This window comes from Trichoplusia ni, chromosome 6, assembly GCF_003590095.1.
Source record: "Trichoplusia ni isolate ovarian cell line Hi5 chromosome 6, tn1, whole genome shotgun sequence".
Classification (NCBI taxonomy): domain Eukaryota; kingdom Metazoa; phylum Arthropoda; class Insecta; order Lepidoptera; family Noctuidae; genus Trichoplusia; species Trichoplusia ni.
Window position 1 is genome coordinate 16,229,204 of NC_039483.1, and position 19,583 is coordinate 16,248,786.

The window sequence follows — 19,583 nt, forward strand, 5'->3', positions numbered from 1 at the left end:
CAGAATATATAAAAATGGAAAATAACAAAAAAAATAATATTTACCTGACACTCGTTCTGCTAGCATCCAATATTTGTTTATAATCGTCGTCCAATTACTATCAGAATAGTAATCATCGATAGCAATTTTCACAAAACCGGTCATTTTGGCTAATTTTTTTTTCAGTCACTTAACTATAGAAAAATAATTATAATTATTTCTTCAGTCTCACTTCTCACTTTACACTTCACTTTATGAAGTTTTTTTCGTTTTCAGTCCTGGTAACAGTTTGCCGAAAGCAAGATGTCACCTGAAAATAAAAACATGTGTTAAATATTTATGAAAGTAATTGAAAATATTAATATTACATATTTATTGTACACATATTTTATAACATAGTTAATTCATTAAATTGTGGTTTTAATGCGCGTATTTTATTTTAAAATTATTACTAAACAATTGTTCCTATTAAAGCAAAAAAATAGTATTTAAAATCGTTTCAAATAAACCAACATTGTTCAAAACATTTTAAAACAATTTTATATTTATCGTACCTATAGTATTTGGTCGACAGCATTTTATTTAATATAACAATAAATGCCCACAATATACTAAACACGTGCGCACCTCATCTCAGCGGATGAAAGCGAAAACTTAACTGAAGTTTTGCGAAAGTGCGCGCGCGCCGCTATCCGAGCCGCAATTGAATAGCCCGCGCTTGCTTCGCCAATCACATGCCTTCCTACTCCCACGCGGATACAAGGACACAAGTCTCACGTCACGACCAACGAATACGAAACTTAAAGCCCTTAGCAAAAAGTCGGGTTTTCTTTACCCAACGACCGGTCAGATTTCTTGCCGAGTTCAAAGTGCATTCATTTTTACAAGTGCTGGGATACGGTTTTTGTTTTGAATTGTTGGTTTTTGTTCATAAACTGAATGATTCAATACATTGTTCACGAAAAAATATATTTTTTCTTGTATTCATAGGTACGTCGGATTTTGACGGCGTCTAGAAGTTTCTGGAGGGTTAATTCGTCTCCAAGTTCAAAACAATATCACAAAAACCGAAACATGATTGCAAAACCCAAGTTCCTAGCTAAGTCGAGCCTTCATAAATACCAGGTTAATTAGAGCACATTTACGTGAGAAATGGTCATAAAACAAAGAACGTGTGTCCGTGACACTACGTGTGTTAGCGGCGACAACAAATAAAACTAATTATGATAAACATGACAGGTCTGCCCGTGACAAAGGATCTTAGCGAGGTTGAGCGTAGCTGAGTGTTGGCAAATAAGATGCTTTCGTGTTTTCACAGATTTTTTATTATATTCTCGATGTTTTGAGACCTTGTAAGTGTAAGAAGATATTTCGAGACACGTATTATGCTTCTATTATAAATTATTTTCACAATTTCCTCTATCAAAAACTAAGTAAATAACTAATAGGATTTGAAAAAATACTTGTACACAACCTTTTACAATTTTTTGATTCATTTTTATGTTAAGGAAAAATATTAGCCTCTTTAGAATTTGTTCAAGTTGTAAATAAAATAATCATTTGTGGCTACCTGCCTTATGTTGAACAAATGCGATGACAATCTAGATTCCTTATTTCAATTAAAAAAACACTGTCTCCGCAAATATTATGACAATCCATATAGTTGATATCATAAACATTAGAAGAAAAGGAATAAAAACCTGATTCTATACAACTAGGAATGCTGTCCAAAAATAGTTTCGGAAGTGCTTTCTACCTGTTAATGTTAAACTCATGACGGATGAATACATTAATATTATTAAATCATAGGATCGTTTTATCATATTCATGAACTGTCTTTATACCGGTTGTGGCCGTTTTCATTTTTATAACTGCTTTTTTATTTACTATTTTATTAAGTTTTTGGTCCTTTGGAAAGACCCTAATAGGTAATTATAATTGTATATCTTCTCATTCATTTTTTAAGTATTTTTAACGTGTTAGTTTTTTATCATTTTAAGGGACTAAGTGATTACAGATAATATTTAATTTTAATTAATCATATGCGTTTTCAGTTGCATTTCAAAAACTTTAGAGATAAGGTAGAAAAAGCTACATACATAAATAAATCAAATACAAATTTGCACTCGCTTCTCATCGGACGACAAACATTGCACAACGTATTCGGACGTACAAGTGATTGCGATTTTGCAATATATCTTAAGACCAACCTCCAGATATTTGTAATGTTTGCCCGTTACATTGACAAAGACTGTCATGGTACACTGTGTAATCTATAAACAAGGTTATGTGAAAATAATCGTAAATAAACATACATGTATTATTTTTTCCAAAACAAAATTAAAATAAATTGGACTTTTTATTTATTTTTAATTTTAGTCATATAGAGGAGATGCAGAGGACGTTACTTTAAAATCATTAGTTATAGTTTTTATTATAATATTCCGGGAATAAATCAATATCCAAACAAAATTAGTTTATTGATTGTTTTTTTTTCTTGCATAGAAAAACGTGTGACGTGAGAATTTTTTGTAAAAACCTTTTTATCTAAAAATCAAATAACAAATAGCACTTAGCAATTATTTTGTTACGTAAGAACTTAAATTAATAATGATGGTACAAAAACCATTAACAAAACATTGCAACAATTACCTCATTGGGATTAACCATTGCTTTTACCGTTTGTAACTGCGTAAATAGAATTGACATCGTTATTTAGCTAGTTCCGGGCATTATAACGATTTTATTATTCGTTATTTACATTTTTATCGCACACACCGCCTACTGCAATGGTCTATACGAATTTAGGAGGTTTCTGTTTTGTAATGACTTCGAAATTTTAAAAATTATACATCAAGTTTTGATTCCTTGAGATAAGTTGTAAATTAAATCCCACCAAAAACATTAAATGTAAAAAAATGCCAAGTCTCTCGATGCAGTCTTTCCATCGTAAAAAGTTTTGAGATCTCATAGAAGCCAAGTCCTATTCAAAATATTTTGTAGTTATAAATCAACATTTAGTAATTGTATCAATAGTTTTCTTTATATTATAATTATAGTGACTTGGCAATGAGCACAAGAAGAAACAAATAAAACGGCATATTTGTAGGAGTTGAAAGTTACACACACCGCATGCGTAAACATTAATATCACAAAATTAATTTTCTTTTGGTTTATCCGTGTCGTCCCAACCGAATTTCGGCAACGGCAGTCAGTCTTAGTGTACTCTCGATTCATTTACTTTCATAAAGCGATGGCCCGTAAGGTATTCTTAATTATTGTATTGGAGCATGTAGTCGGTAGTGACCATCATGATTCACACATAACAAATAATCTGATCACTGGTCTCGTCAGTAACATTTGCACATAATTCCAGGCATCAAGCAGCTTTTAATTTGTGCTCATTGCCAAGTCACTATAATTATAATATAAAGAAAACTATTGATACAATTACTAAATGTTGATTTATAACTACAAAATATTTTGAATAGGACTTGGCTTCTATGAGATCTCAAAACTTTTTACGATGGAAAGACTGCATCGAGAGACTTGGCATTTTTTTACATTTAATGTTTTTGGTGGGATCTCATTTATTTTTTGTAAGTGTATTTCTTTCTTTTTTTTTAGGTGTCATAATTTCTAGGACTTCAGCTACTGCTTTGCTTAGAACCCATTCTCTATCTCTATCTCTTTTGTTTCTTCTCTGAGACTTCGTTACTTCTAATGTAAACAAGCTTAAACTTATATATATATGCATATATATATCTACTAACTTACAAACTATAGCTAAACTAAACTAAATAACACGTAAAGTTCTCCGAATATCAATTATCACTACAATATTTTTTAGTTTCGAAATGGTTTTTCATAGACAGGTGGCGCTATCAAATGAAAATTATCGAATTATTCTGAAGTACTACTTAGACTGCGCTTTGTAACGAAACCATAGCGCGATTCAGACACGTACAACGCCATCTATCGAGCGCGCATACAATATTTATCGCAATACAATGGAGTTTTAGCTTTATTAATTTAATGAATTATGAATTTTATGTATTAATTTGTATTAATGATAGTCTGTGTATTACATTTATATTATTCTTTTCTATTCTATGTATGTATTCATCCAATTGAATAGGTACTTAAACAACGAACAAAGTTAACAATGCAGTCAAAATCCATACATAATGTTCTTGCCAAACCGCAAATATAAAATTGTTTTCTATGGCATATTATTTTTTAATGTTTTTATAATTTTTACTTTATATGTGGCTAAGGACCTATCTTGGTGCAAAATTTGAAGTTTCTAAGTCTGCTAGAAGTACCTTAGATTTTTGATGATCTGTCAGTGAGTCAGTGAGTCAGTGAGTCAGTGAGTGACAAAATGGTGTAACTTTGATCGACCGTAACTCCTAAACCATTAATTCAATTGGCATGTAATTTCGAACTTAAGCTTGTTCTAATGCCTACTATTATTCCCCGAAAAGCTAAACTCCTAGCTTTGTCCACGTCGAAGATACAGGGGGGGCGAAACAGCCGCGAATCGCTTCGAGAAAAGATGGTACGGCCGTGCCCGTTTTGCTCGAGACTTGGCAGGGGCACTGCCGTGCCCTCAGATTTGGGTCTGTTTTTGAGCGGTAATCGTTTTAATTACCTAAAAAAAGATATTCGCAACGATATATTTATGCGCAAATACTATGGCTAAAGATGATGAAGGTGGTACGACTTATACAAATGAACAACATGCCAATTAAATCAGTTAATAGACTACAAAGCATAGTGTAGTTAGAGGCGGAGTCAGAGATAATCAAGATAAATCGATCCTAGTCAATGTGAGAGCATCACAGCAGAGTTACCTTTGCTCGGAATGTATGGAAAATTCCGTCTATATTAGGCTGTAGGAGAAAGTATGGTCTATAGCGAGATGAATTTATTAAGACAACTTGTCAAAAAATACTTTTGTTATTTTGTACTCTGTGTAGCTTTAAAAACCTATAATTTTTGATTTTTAATTGGTTATTACAATAATAACAGGGCTAATTTTAATAGTAGTTTGCGTGGTTTTTCTGATAATAATTTTATAATAATATATTTTCTGATGCGCATAAGTAAAAATATATTTTTTAGATACTTGGACATTATTATTTCATATTTTCCATTTACTTATGTTAATAAACAGTATGAACACATACACCGCGGTGAAAAAAACACTTTTTCTGAATGCTTACAATAAATTTATAATTTCCGTAAACACTATCTTTAATCTTATTCAAAATCTTAAGACGTATCTCAGGCATAAACCTGCCATGTAAACCATTTTAGTTCGGCAAAGCTCCGCTAGTCGGCAGCACTTGTCGCTTTCACCACAACTGTACATATTCGTATGAACTTGTAACACTTTTCTCACAGTCAATGTCAGTCCACACGTTTTGTAATAGAAAACGTATGTTCTGCGTATTCTTTGGTCTTAAATGTAATATTTATGTACAATTATTTAGATGAGTCAGATATTAAGTGGCTTTTTTGTATTTTAATGCTAATGTTTTTATAACAATGTGAATTTTTGATAGAAGGACATGCACAATGTATCTATTGGTTGTGTCCGTAGGCTAATAATTATTTTCTGTTGCTTCATGTTTTTAAAAATGTTTTAAATGCATTATTCCTTTTATAGAATATGGAATAAGACAGGAGGATAATTAAGAGTCGAGCATTATATGATAATAAAAATATGTGAAAAATTATTTTAAATAACATGGTTATCAGAAAAAATAACCTGTTATTAATCCCTTGTTCCCATCACACATAAAACGGCGACGAGGACGGCCTCGAATGAGATGGCGCGACGAACTGGATGCGTACCACAAACAGTGGATGGCAAAAGCAATAGACCGGACAGAGTAGAAGAACCTAAGGGAGGCCTTTGCCCTGCAGTGGGAAAGTAATGGCTGAAAAAAAAAAAAATCCCTTGTTCGCCCTTATCAATATTTCTTTGATTCCTGTTGGATTCCATCACAGTTTAGCCCGAAGTTCACAAGAACGCCTCTGCATGCTGGCTCTATGTGCGTTGCAAGCCTTTTAAATAGACTGGGTCTCACCCGATTATCTCGTGAATGGAAAAAAACACATCTTCATTTAATACTAAATCCCTTTTCATGTTACATCATAGTTATAACTACAACCTCACAACCAGTAGTACACCAGTAGTACAGTACCGAATACTATACATCATTCAATAAAATTTATCGACCAACGTAAACTGCTTTAAAACTATTAAGTTCTTGCAAAATTAACGGCTAGTTCCTCTGTCTGTCAGTTACCTCATTAACATTAATTTATTTGATGTTTTTGCGATTTCTTTTATAACATCATTAGACCAAGGATTCCTATTGTAATGATTTTATGAAAGTTACTTCTCGTATTGTATGTATGTGATGAAAACGTAATGGGTCTAATGCAATTCTGAACGGGGTTTCAATGTCATATTATCAGAATGATGATTAATTTTGACTTTTGTGGAATATCCACCACGACAACTATCAATGGCTTCATGTGAAAAAGTTAAAATTAGATTGATTATTATAATAACATTCGTAAGTTCGATTCATTATCATTTATTTAAAAACAGGTTGCTCACGCAATACAGATCGGGAAACTTCAATTCGAAAACATTTTGATAGTTGTATTACTTCCTACTCAGATTTTCCTACAAAATTTTAAAAGATTTTGTAGTATAGCTATACCACAAATCCATCAGACTTATAATCGTAACAGGCGTTGCTTAATGTCGATATTCGAGATTTAACACAAAAAAACATAATATGATTCTGTAAAGAAATATTTGTCTAACCATTAAGGTTCATGAGATGAACTGGTACCCAACGAACGGACATACAGGCATACGTAGATACGATGAATCATATTTATCGACCCGCTAAAAGGGGTAGATTTATTGTCTTAATAAATCAGTTTTATACAGATAGTCATCGCTAAAATGCAAATAAATTAAAAATAAAAACATATCTTACAATTTACTGTGTGTTTCCACGGTTAGTTGGACAAGTTCCAGTAAAGTGTGTTATTGTTGTAATTAATCTATTTACCAGGCCATTAATCTTTATATTTATAACGAGTTGAATGTTAATGTGTAGTCATTCATTGCTTGATCTATAACTTTATTTTGATAGTCATGTGGCTTTTATAATGTAAAATCAGTTTGTCTTATATAATTTTATTGATCTAATATTAAAAAAAAAACATTAAATATTTAGCCTAAGATGAAGAAAGGTTTTCAGATTAGATTCTATTATTGTTGTTCTGTTTGTAATGAATTTTCAAATAGGTAGCAAAGTATTTTTATGGATGTAGATTTTTGCCATTATCTCGATGGTTCCTACTCGTACGTATATGGGCCAAAATGCAAAATGACAACTTTTAAATTTCCTATAACTTCATATTGATAAAGTCGAACTTTACGATTATTTGCTGGTTTACTGAGACAACTATCCTCCTCATATATGTATGTATACGATCGTATTTTATGTATACATTTTACAGGTTTTATTTTACGTCATATTGGCCATTTTACGTTAGTTTTTATTTAAATTATTTTTCTTTATAGACACAGTAAAAGGGCCAATGTGTCATATTGGCCATTATACGCGTATTTCACAAATTAGCAATAAGCAGATACTCATTTCTCAATGCCAAATTTACCAAATCCCGACCTATAGACAACTTACTTCGGTAATTGAATACCATCTTTTATTATTAAACTAAGTTGTAACCCAAAAACACAACAGTGACATTTCGTGTTCATAGCAGATTGGCCGTTGTCCGTTAAACATGTAAGTGTCAAATCTGCTGATTGGTCCAAACAACGAAACAAACGCGCGTGAACTACCCACGCATAAGTCTCTAACTACTCTTAGGACCTTGTACGTTTAAATTCACGTTACATAGGCCCTTTTACAGTAAAAAAAATCATGTTTATATGCAGAAATATATAGTTTTTAATAACTCACATACTTTACAAAGTGAAAATGGCCAAATTGTTAGTTTGGCCCAAATACGTAGGACCCATCGATCTAATCTTGAAAATAATAATATCAAATTCAAACTGTGTTTTTTTATTAGATTGACAGACTCAGAAAACATTCCAATTAAGAATCTATTGTATTGTATTACCTTTAAAAAATAAATACTAATACTAATACTTTTATGAAAATAAAACCCACAGTGACATTTTCATTCAAGTTCAGTAGTACGTGTTCTAAGTGAGATATTATGACCTCCACCCACTGGCGGTGCTAAACGCTTTGACATTCATAAAACTGTAATTTCATAATTTGTTCAAATAAATGTAAATAAAGGCGCGATAAACGACTATTTACTGTCAAAGAAAAACTTCTGTTATGTGCGTGTGTGCACGGATAGCAGAGTGGTTAAGGTCACCACGCGGAACCCACTGGGCGCGACGTATACGATCCCCGCGTAGGACAAGCGTTTGTGTGACCCACGAATGCTTGTCCTGTCTCTGTGTGTCTTCCTGGGTAAAGTCCCAGCAACACTAGAATAAAATTTCTAAGTGCGAGAGTCGTTTTTGTTTAAATTATCAAGGTAACTCACAAAGGTAGGTACTCAGAAAGCAATCATAATATATGACCGTGAAGTTTTAATCAAATAACTTACCGCTTTAGAAAATCATAGAGGTTTGTACATAGGTATTCGTCATTACAGAGTCAGACATTATTATAATAAATAAACAAGTAGGTATAGAATACTTTTCTGCCTTAACATCATCATTTACTAAAGAGATAACCGTAGTACGTTAGTCAAATTAAAGACTTACGCAGTAGAGATTCTTGTATCATAAAATGTGTCTTAAATGAATAAAAAAGGGAAGAAACTAACATAAAATTAGTCACAGATTAAAGCAAGGAAAACGATTGCAATACTACTTCCTTGTTTTTTACCTAAAACGTTGCTTCTTTATATTTGTCATTTGCTTCCTAGTGAGTATTATATTGAAACTAGCTGTTGACTGCGGTTACTAGTCGAAAATGTTTTTCTGTGTGATATCTAGCAAAATTTGTATCAGGTTATAGAAACAAATAAGTGAAAATCTGTTCCGCCATACTTTTTTAATGTTTTGTAGATATTATTTGTCCTGTCGTAGTCCTGAATTGCTTTAAAGGACAAGATGATGAACAATTGTTCAGAAAATTAAAAAGATACGCCTCTAGATTTTTACAATCTGCAAATCTAACATTGGATTAAACGCAGAATTCTGTTGGAACGTTACAAAATGTAGTTTGTAAAACATTATCAATCTATCAACGGTAAGTTATTGAAACAGTACAAGTGAGCCTTCGCAATGTATTAATTGCGCAAGGAGTTGCGTTTCCTCGGCTCTTATCTTCATTTGATTTATCGTTTCGTTTACTTGGACGTGAGAGGCTTAAGCGTTTACTAATTAGTGGATTGTTCTTAAAATCGGTATTCTACCTTCATGATCTAGAATGTAAAACAAAAGAAACGGCAATAATTTCTACTGTTAATTCCATTATTAGGCTTATTTTCCACCACAAATCATCATTGGCCTAGCCTTTTCCCAACTATGTTGGGGTCGGCTACCAGTCCAACCGGTTTCAGCTAAGTACCAGTGTTTTACAAGGAGCGACTGCCTATCTGACCTCCTCAACCCAGTTACCTGGGCAACACGATACCCCTTGGTTAGACTGGCTGTCAGACTTTTTCAAGCTTCTGACTACCTGTAACGACTGTCAAAGATGTAGGAATAACAGCCGGGACCCACAATTTAACGTGCCTTCCGAAACACGGAGGAACTCGTTATGGCGAAGATGGTCACCCATCTACAGACCAACCGCGTCAAGCATAGCTTAACCTGTGATCGTATCACTTATGCGGTTATGGCTTAGCCACGAGCTTATTATTTTCCACCACAAATAGGCTAACGAAAAAGATAATTGTCAATCAATCAATAAGTATACCTACCATGTATCATGTTATTTTTTTTATTATTACAGCGGCAACATACTTTTTAGCTTCTGATTACCCGTAATGTCTGTTTAGTCAAACTGTAAATAACAGCCAGAACAATTTAACTTGTTTTCTAAAACACGAAGGAACTCCTTACGTTTTGGGTGGTCACCCATCCACGGACCGTATCAAGCTTAACTAGTGATCGAATAACTTGTGAAGTTGTATTTTTGCCACAAGCTCTTCGTTTAGACTCGAATGTTACGGAAAGTTCGATCTGAAACGGCAACTGGGGCGTTATATCCTATGTTATCGTGTTAAACTCGCATGAATAACTGTTATCGGACTCACAGGGTCACTCACTTAACCGGAACAATAAATCATAATGGTTAATCTCGATCATTTCCATCTGACATAATTAGATGCACGCGAGACCTTCAGGATGCCTTGCATTACCTCTTCAAGTAAAACTGATATTGTGAAAAAAGGACGCTACTATCGTCTGCGTAGTGCTGTTTCGCTTGCACGACTGCATGTCTGGTTTTGAAGACTTGTTTGGCCTTCAGAAGGTTCTTTATGAGAGTCTAGAAAATATAAAGACCTCCTTGTTAAAATACCTTAGTATTGGGTATTTTTTTCCTTGCCGGAAATATTGTTATTAATTGTCAGTTATTAGGCAAATGGCTATCATTGCCTTTGATGGGAAACTATTGACTCTTATTTATTTTTGTCACATTTAACAAAAATAGTTGACGTAGACGAATAAAAGTTTTATGAAAGGTTGTTACAAAAAATATAAGAATGTTGAATCACAAGTACTTAACTTAAATGATTAAAAAGATCACAATTTCCATTTGTCTACCTACATCATGAACTAAGGCAAACTGTGATATCGGAACATCAAATAAATATTTAAAAAATTGGACACACAAATGACCACACCTTTTATAACGAAAAACAATAAAATTGGTCAAGTTCAGACATGATGTAACGTCATGCTCCGAAAAATATCCGCACAAATAGAGCAAATTACACACCGCGAAATAAAAGAGCTTTCTTCTATAAAAACTGTTTAAGTAATATTCGTCTACCGTTTTCTCAACGATCAGATGACTGAAACATGAGATATTACGAAAGTCTTTCATAGTTTTGGAGTAAAACACGATGGCCTAGATAAAGTTATTAGATCAGACTTGATTATAGTGCTCAGATTTGGGGATTTGAAGTAAATCAAGATTGATGTATACTTTTAGTGAATGTAATTGTGATAGATGCTGTAATGATGACGACGGACTTAAAAAGGCAGAAATATTAAACACTAGCTGTTGCCTATGACTTCGTCTGGGAGGTGTGGAAGATGTTCGTGACTTTCACGTTACTCTGTAAATTGAACACAGTGCACGCATTACATTTTTCATTGCTGTTTTGCTCCTATTTATGCGTGAAAGTATCCCTTTAGCCTTAATCAATGAATTGCCCACCAAGATTAGCGCGTTTAAACAAATAAACAAGAACAAGTAGATTAAAAGCATCAACAAATCGCTGAAACTAATAATACTTTTTTAAAATATTTTACAAACGGAAGGCATTTTAATTAGTTATCATAATTACAGTATTACGACTCATTAAAACATCATTCATTGTATATGTATATCGATATGACACCTCACCTCACAACGACCTAAATATACATGTCTGAATATGACCTTAAAGTCCTTCAATCCATGTCATTACAACAAAAGAGATATACAAAACACCATCACTAGAAATGGGCATACAAACAAATTGACATAAAGCGTCTATTACTGTATGCCTACAGCTATTAATGAGAAACAAAAGCTGAATCTAAATTCTTTGCTTAGAACAACAGGCTTCAATGCCACATAGCATTTGGAGCATACAACTTTAGAGAGGTGACTTTTAAACCGTCACTTGTGTTGTTCATAGTGAGGCCAAGTATACACGGGGTATAATTTGATAAACGATGGTTATAGTTCTCGCCAACATGCAGTGAGTTAGTTTGGTGATCTATGTTTAAACCTTACCTATATCAAAGGAGTCTTGTGCTCAGCAGTAGAGCATTTTTATGCTGGTGTTATTATTTGTATCCAACTCTCCTGTGTAGGAATTCCTATGAGTTTTGCAGTCAAGTCTCATTTCTACATTTCAAACCTTCGTTTCGTTTCGGTCCATCACTCGATTTTGACCTGTCGTGTCTATACATCTGAGTGAAGTTAACGATCTTAGAAATCCTCCAATATATGCTATGTATAATTATCCTATGCTATAGTTTGAAGTCGAAAGTCGCCATCTACCGAGCACTTGCATTGCCAGTCGTTAGAAAAACCTTAAAAACTTAAGTAATATTGTTCTTCCGAATAATGAAACAAAAGACTAATGATGTTTTGCAATTCAACCTTCATGTGGTTAGTTAAAGAATGGAAACAGCCCTAATGTTAGCGGTCAGCATTAAACTGGTTCAGATAAGGGTCTTGAAATCGACATTGAGGAAAATTCACGCTTTTGTTTTAAGGCCACAAACTTGAAGATGCTTGAGTATAATGCGATTGAGTAATTTTCGGTAAATTATTGTTCTTATTTTTCTTGATAAAATCGTTTAGTTTTAGGATATTTTATAGGATTTATTGTTAGTAGGTACAGATCACAAAATGCCAACATAAAATTTTTAATACTAATTTGATGATGCAACAGTTTACTCATTCGTATATTTTGGTATCGCCCGACTAGTTTCCGAGCCAACCGGAGTCATTAATTAGGTGTCAAAGTGCTTAATTCTTTAGACAACTATGCATAAACAACCATTGCCTCGTAGTGAAGTCTCTTAGATCTTATTATCCAAGCATGATCAGATTATTTTTGACGGACATCAGACCTCACAACAAAATCAGGAAGAAAAACCTTGTTTGTTCCGAAATTGGATGCCTAAAAATAATATTTAAGTACTTGAAAAACATATTTATATAGCCTATTAGTATTTCCTCCTAGGATACCTGTTATTGGATTAGTATTTGTTAATCGATTTGTCCTTTTGACTAAGCAATGCATTTTGCGTGCAAAAAGCAATATATTTTTTGGTATCGGCGTTAAGTTAAAGCAGTAATTTCAAGATAATTTATCTACGTTGCGCTCAACGTACAATAGTTTTAGCACTCGTTGTGATGATATTATAATTTAATTATATTATTAACAATATAGTTCAATGATTGCGTGTACACTCAAATTTAGCAATAACAATTATTTAATTAAATGTATTGCTAATGCTTGATCTTGTAATTGGTTTAGATGATTTGGATAGATATGGGCAATTATGTATGTATTTTGTAAGATTAAAAAAATCTTATATTGATGTGAAAAGTAAAAATTTTTGATTAGATTGAAAGTCGTGATCGGTTAATTTGACAACAGATTAAACAGCATTTAGTGATTAAGTACCAAGTGTTTTCTTTCCATACATTTTTTTGTGTGAGTTCTAAGGAAGACGTATTTCATCTTCAGTTTTATTATTTTTGAATGTTTAAACTCGACAGTTCTTTAATGTTCAAAATTAGACCCGTCTAAAAAAAAACTTAACATTGAAAATTCATAATTTTTTGACAAGAAACAAGTAACATTAGCATAACCATTCTTTGAGCAGAAGCATCCCTTACTTTTCATGACGTCACACAGAAAACTCATAAATAAAAACGTGCATTAGTCCGAGCATTGAGCAATACGATCGCACCAGTGGTTAAGCACACGCAATAAGACGGATATTGCAACCAAACCGGCACACTCAAGGACCGAGGCGAAAACCGAGTGAGTTCCGATGGTAAAGCCTAAGTGTTAAGGATAGACAGTACAGAGAGGTAATGAGCCTAATAAATGTGAGTTACCGTAGTAACGTCAAAAATAATTCGAATGTTTTCAAATTGCGAATAAAAAAATAGGCGCAAATAAATTACAGGCTATTTTACTATTGCACTGAGTAGAGAAAAGATTGCAACTATTTTAATTCAAATATTATTATAATGATAAAACGTTTAGGTATGTTATTAATTTTGCGTAACGATAAAAAAACATATTCGAAATTATAATATTTTGTGTATTTTCCATTACTGTGATGAGAATTGATTCGGTTTTACCAACGTTCATAATTCTTTATTGCTTTATATTTTATCTACTAATATAGTAACCACAATTTTTTTTTGTCGTTTGAATCAGTGTACTGTCTAAAATACCACCCTGTAAAATCAGAAGTAGTATCAAGTACAGAAGGAACCGTGTTACCGGATCATTAGTTCAAAATAAATATCCGCGAAGGATGTAGGAAATCCTCTGGATTAACTAATGAAGTGACGTGATGACACAATATTACTGTTATTATGTGAATTACTTGAATATCGATTCATTATTGCATAGTGTTGTAATTAGAGCGTTTTTTGTTCCTGATTTTTTTTTGGTTTGTATAAATTGTGTATTATTGTTGTTGTGTTTTTTTTTAATAATGCTGTTTTCTTTGTGTCTGGTTCTGGATATTGCAGTAAACTTGGTTTGACGTAAAATTCCATAAGGTTAAGTGAAAACTGTCAGGAAAATTAACGGACTTTCTCATTCAAAATTAGTATTTATTCGAGTTTCTGTCAATAAAACAATAAGACATCAACTATGTAACTTGTGAATTCTTATTGTATAACAATAAAGTTAAAACAATATTTTAGTTGATTTTAATCGGACTCTTAAAAGCTTTATTTATAGTGACTGGATGAATGTCAATTAGTGCAGTGGAAGTAAATGGCCTTCTTTGTTTATCAGCTGGTCTTTGTTCCCAGTCGAGACGAGTTTCTTGTGGTACGTGTTTGCAAACGCAAGCAGTTCCTATTTTGTTTATTACTGAATGGAACTTTTCGCATATGCATGGAAAAGTTGTGAATTTTACATGGAACAGTTCGTCGAGTATGCAAAATTTTTAAATTGTTTATGAGCGAATCTGAAAACCAAACCAATTTGTGATCATTTTGAATAGTATTGGGTTTTTTATAAGACTTTGTTAGAATAGCAACAGAAATACGTATATTATCTTATTTTCTGTGGGTAGGTACGGTACCCTAATAAAATCAAGAAAGTTATTAACTTCAAATCAGGCCTTTTTGCAACAATTTGGGATGGACCAAACCACGTGACATCCTTTGTCTACCCTTCAGCGCAAAAAATCCACTCACAATAATTTAAAGAATCATAATAACAAAAGGTGCATTAAACTAAAAAATATTAAATTCACATGACATCCTAATTATCCATTTTCTTTTTTTTTTAAACTCACACGTGACAATAAGAAGTGCAATGCAATTGAACTTGACATTAGGTCAATAGCACTTCAGACAATAGCGAATGTGACTTTATAATGTGTTGATATACACGTGTTTGTAACTACGTAAAACTATCAACAAACTGTTTAACATACTTCCGGGATTTGTGATAATTCTGTTCAAGGAAAGTGTCAAGAAAAGTCATCAAGACACAGTGAGCCCATGCTGCGTAGGTCGGACCACAAATAATTAATTAAAATATGAAGGTAGAACGAGCAACATCTTCTGTCAAGACGAACGCCATCTCAGTCTGCCCGTGACCATGATACCTGCAAAGGTTTCGAAACGGCGGGAACTAAAATCCAAAATTAAACCGCGATAAAATCCGTAAAAGTAGTTTCATTTCAATGTCTAACATTCGCGTAAACCTAAGAAACCACTATGGAATATTTGTTTTAATATTGGGGATAGGATAAATTATTTACCACTAAGATCCTACTGAAAAATTGTTTCACACACTAATGCATTCGTCGCTAAACACGCATGACAAATCTGGTTTTGTTTACCAATTGCTGTCTGTACTACTAAACAATATTCCGTCAATTAAAGTCACCTTTTCAGACCACAAATGAGTTGCGTAATAAACCTAATTGCTATTAAATAAATTGCACGTATCGGGGAAAACCCATAAAAAGGATGTATTAAGTACAATCGTGTAAGAACGACGTGCAATTTAGTTCGCTTCGTGGTACAGCAAAATGCAAGTTAAAAACACAAGTGCGTATGTACGTCACTACTTATGTACTCAGTTTTTGGCTTGAAGATGAATAAAATAAATAGTTATCAAAGAGTGCCTATGTAAAAAAATTGTGAGTGCCATCTGACTACATAGACAATAAGAAATATGTTATGGTAATTGCTTACATTATTCATTTACATAAATGAAAAACAACACATATAATTTCAAACGTAATTAAATTGTTAAAATTGAAAGACATCCGTTAGAATTTCAAAGACAATGTGGATAAAGTCGTCGTGAAAATTAAGCCTATCATTAACTCTATATTAACAATGTTCAGTCTAAAACCTATCATAAATATAAGTATAACTCAATTAATATCAGATTATTTTATTTTTCTAAGAATTTCAGGGCTGTATTTCAAGCGTACACAAAATCGAAATGTAATGAATTAATTTTTAATATTTCTCTTTACATTAAATAGAACGTGCAATATATTGCAATAAAGAAGGTTGTGTACTTGGCTATAGTTAATAAGTCTTGTTGCCTTGAGATAAATATATATTATAGATTTCGCTATTAATTTGTAGTTTGCAATGTTTTGTAATTCAAGTTAACTTCATAATAGAGTTAGAATTAGATTATTAGAATTAGATTAGAATTTTCTTTATTGTACACCATGGAATTACAGCAGTGATTCTTAATATATACAATGTTAGGGTACAATGATAGATTTTGTTGATACTAAATATAATATTCGTGAAGCAAAAACTTCGCACCCTTTTTTACAGACATTGTATTTGACACAGTCATGTATCTTCTGTCTAATGTTAATGTCTGTGGTCGAAATGAGAATAGATTTATATTAACAGTTTCTTGACTGACTGATCTTTATCGAACAAAACTATCACAATTATTATCCAAAATCGAATTTAGATCGCTGGGGATTAACAGGATTTTAAACAACAGGCTACAGGGTTAAACTTCATTATGTTTTAGACTACATCTTATCTGATTAGATCAACAAATACGTAATTACCAGCGATATATTTTTTTCTGCATAAGGTGTTGTAGAACTAAATGAACGCTACGCAAAGCTACGCTACGCCAAACGCCTACACCAAAAACCGCGGCTTCAATAAGTAGTTTTTGTCCTTGAATAATATAAAAAGACATTCTCAATATCATCAAAAGCAAATAAAAAGAAAATAAAATTATGTATAAATTTAAACTTATAATATGCATCAATATTTCTTATATATTTGTATAACAAATTATAATATTCAAAGTTTTTGTAAAGTGCGATTTGCCATACCTACTAAGACCTATCTCTATGACACCGTAATTCGTGACTAGACATCTATCAATATTGGAATAAAATTTTAGAAAAGCAGAAGGAGTTGAATTTGAATTTTGATTTTCCACGTTAACAATTTATTTTCCGTGATTTATGTTTAAGATTTGCCACCTCTGAATCTTGTTGAGTCTAGTGACTTATAAGGTTTTCTTTTTAAACTTTATGCAGGGCATTGTTGCAATGCATACATTTTAATATCAATAAATTAAGACCATAAAATCCAGAATGTTTGTACGCAGATTGCTATCGTAGGAAAATAAAATTGAAGGCTTGCGTCACCTTGTTTACAATAATTCTTAATTAGTTTTTAATATACGTAATCGTTCGCCAATCAACGACAGGCGAACAAAAGAAAATCTTGTTTCCTATTTTTTACTTTATTGATATCCGTGGCCTTTTTACAAACTTGCGTTTTTGGATCCAGGATCTATTGATGTCGTTTTTGTTTGTTTTTTTTTTACTTTAAGAAAAATTGCGTTTGTACTGGAATTTGAATTTTTTTTTTTGGATATGATGTAATGTTATGTTTTCGAAGGTTTTTGTGGAATATGTTGGTATAAAAGGAATACTTTTTTTTCATGTGTTTACCAAAGCTTTGCAAAGCTATTTATCGTTTTGCTTTTTTATGATCAAGTTTTTAAACATTGGAGACTATTTTTTTCAGGTATGTTTAACGTAAAAATAATAAAAAGTCATGGTTTAACATTTTAAATTCCTTGAATAAATCATTTCATTTTTTTTTTCTTAAAAATATTTTAAACATAGAATGTTATCAGCAATAAGATTGTATATTGCTGTCGCTTTTTAAACACTTCTTTTCATAAATGTAAGTTATTAATTATATTTAATTATTTGTAAATTTGCATTTTCAAAAACTCAAAATTCTACAATAAAATACATACCAATATCACATCAAATTCATATCCTCACTCACTTATCTCTTGCCAATTTACTCAAACACAAATCAGAAGAGCACATCACTATACTGATACGTCACTATGAATAAAACATTCTGAAGTAGGTATCAGAAAAGGCTTGATTCTGACTAAAGCGAGTATGCGCTGTATATTATTATATAAAGAAACAATTGCCCGGTTCTGTGTGACGACGGCCTATTACTGATAGCCACAGACCACTGAAAGACTAGACGCGGCGAACTTTAAGAGGGGGTAACCTTCACGGTTCTAGAAAAAGAAAAAACATTTTCTACTTGTAATTAGTTCCGAGGTGGAAATGCGCATCCTTGTTCGAGAATTTGTTTGCGTATTATCGAAACAAATTATAATAAGGCATGCATTGTGAAATATTAAATAACGGTACTGTTTAATTCAAGGTGATGGCGTTGTAAAAGTTTGTTGGTCTACATTACTTCAATACTTAATAATTAACTGCAACTTAATATTAATTCATGGAGCGATTGCTTTATTTACAAATTTCAAAAGCAATCACATATTTTATGATCCTGTTCATGAATTGGATAATTAAAATGTATTTATATTAAAATTAAAGTGTTTGATGGCAATGAAGCAATAAAAAGTACAACATAATGATTTTTCTATTTTAAATCCTTCCAATTTTCATATAGCAATTCTACCACATTCAAAGCTCTATTTTTACAGACTTTACCTCTTATGACGTATAACTCGACGCTATATCTTCACTACTACATAGAACATCCCTACTAATATTATAAATGCGAAAGTAACTATGTCTGTCTGTCTGTCTGTTACGCTTTCACGTCTGAAATACTGAACTGATTTTAATGAAATTTGGTACAGAATTAGAATTGACCTTGAGAAAGAACATAGGATAGTTTTTATCCCAGATTTTTGAAGAGTTCTCTTGGAAACGCGATATAACCGTCCTCGACGCAGGCGAAAAGCTAGTAATGCATATATAGATTATATTTTGTAAATACGTTGCTCAAAGTTTCAGTGCGTATAAAAAAGAGGAATTTTCTAGGTTTTTGCAGGCAACCGAACTCCTTAACCTTTGAAGTAACTTTAGATTATGTAATTACATTATTGTTGTTTGTTGTTTTCTGATCTCTGTTTGGTGTAATTTGTTGAAGTTTAATTATTACTCTTGGCCTACATTAAATTATAGCAGTAATTTGAAGTTAAAATTGTTTACTCGGTAAATTTTTCGAATGATTCTTTTAACAGTTTTTTTTTTATAGAGCCATGTTTATTTTGTCTTT

General features: G+C 32.3%; 1 protein-coding gene across 2 annotated transcripts in view; it reads right to left on the reverse strand.

Annotated features, from left to right (window-relative positions):
- The window catches only part of LOC113495276 (elongation of very long chain fatty acids protein 7-like), a 44,434-nt gene extending 25,342 nt beyond the window's left edge, over positions 1–19,092 (reverse strand). Inside the window, exons 1-2 of one of the 2 annotated variants that reach the window (XM_026873943.1) lie at positions 18,286–19,092; positions 45–289 (exon numbers count right to left, since the gene is read on the reverse strand). In XM_026873943.1, the coding sequence (XP_026729744.1) occupies positions 45–144 (100 nt within the window). In that variant the 5' untranslated portion in view covers positions 145–289; positions 18,286–19,092. Of the gene's footprint in view, positions 1–44; positions 290–533; positions 1,413–18,285 lie in introns of those variants that run through there. The other variant, XM_026873942.1, reaches the window with a different exon arrangement.
- Between the last annotated feature and the right edge of the window lie 491 nt (positions 19,093–19,583).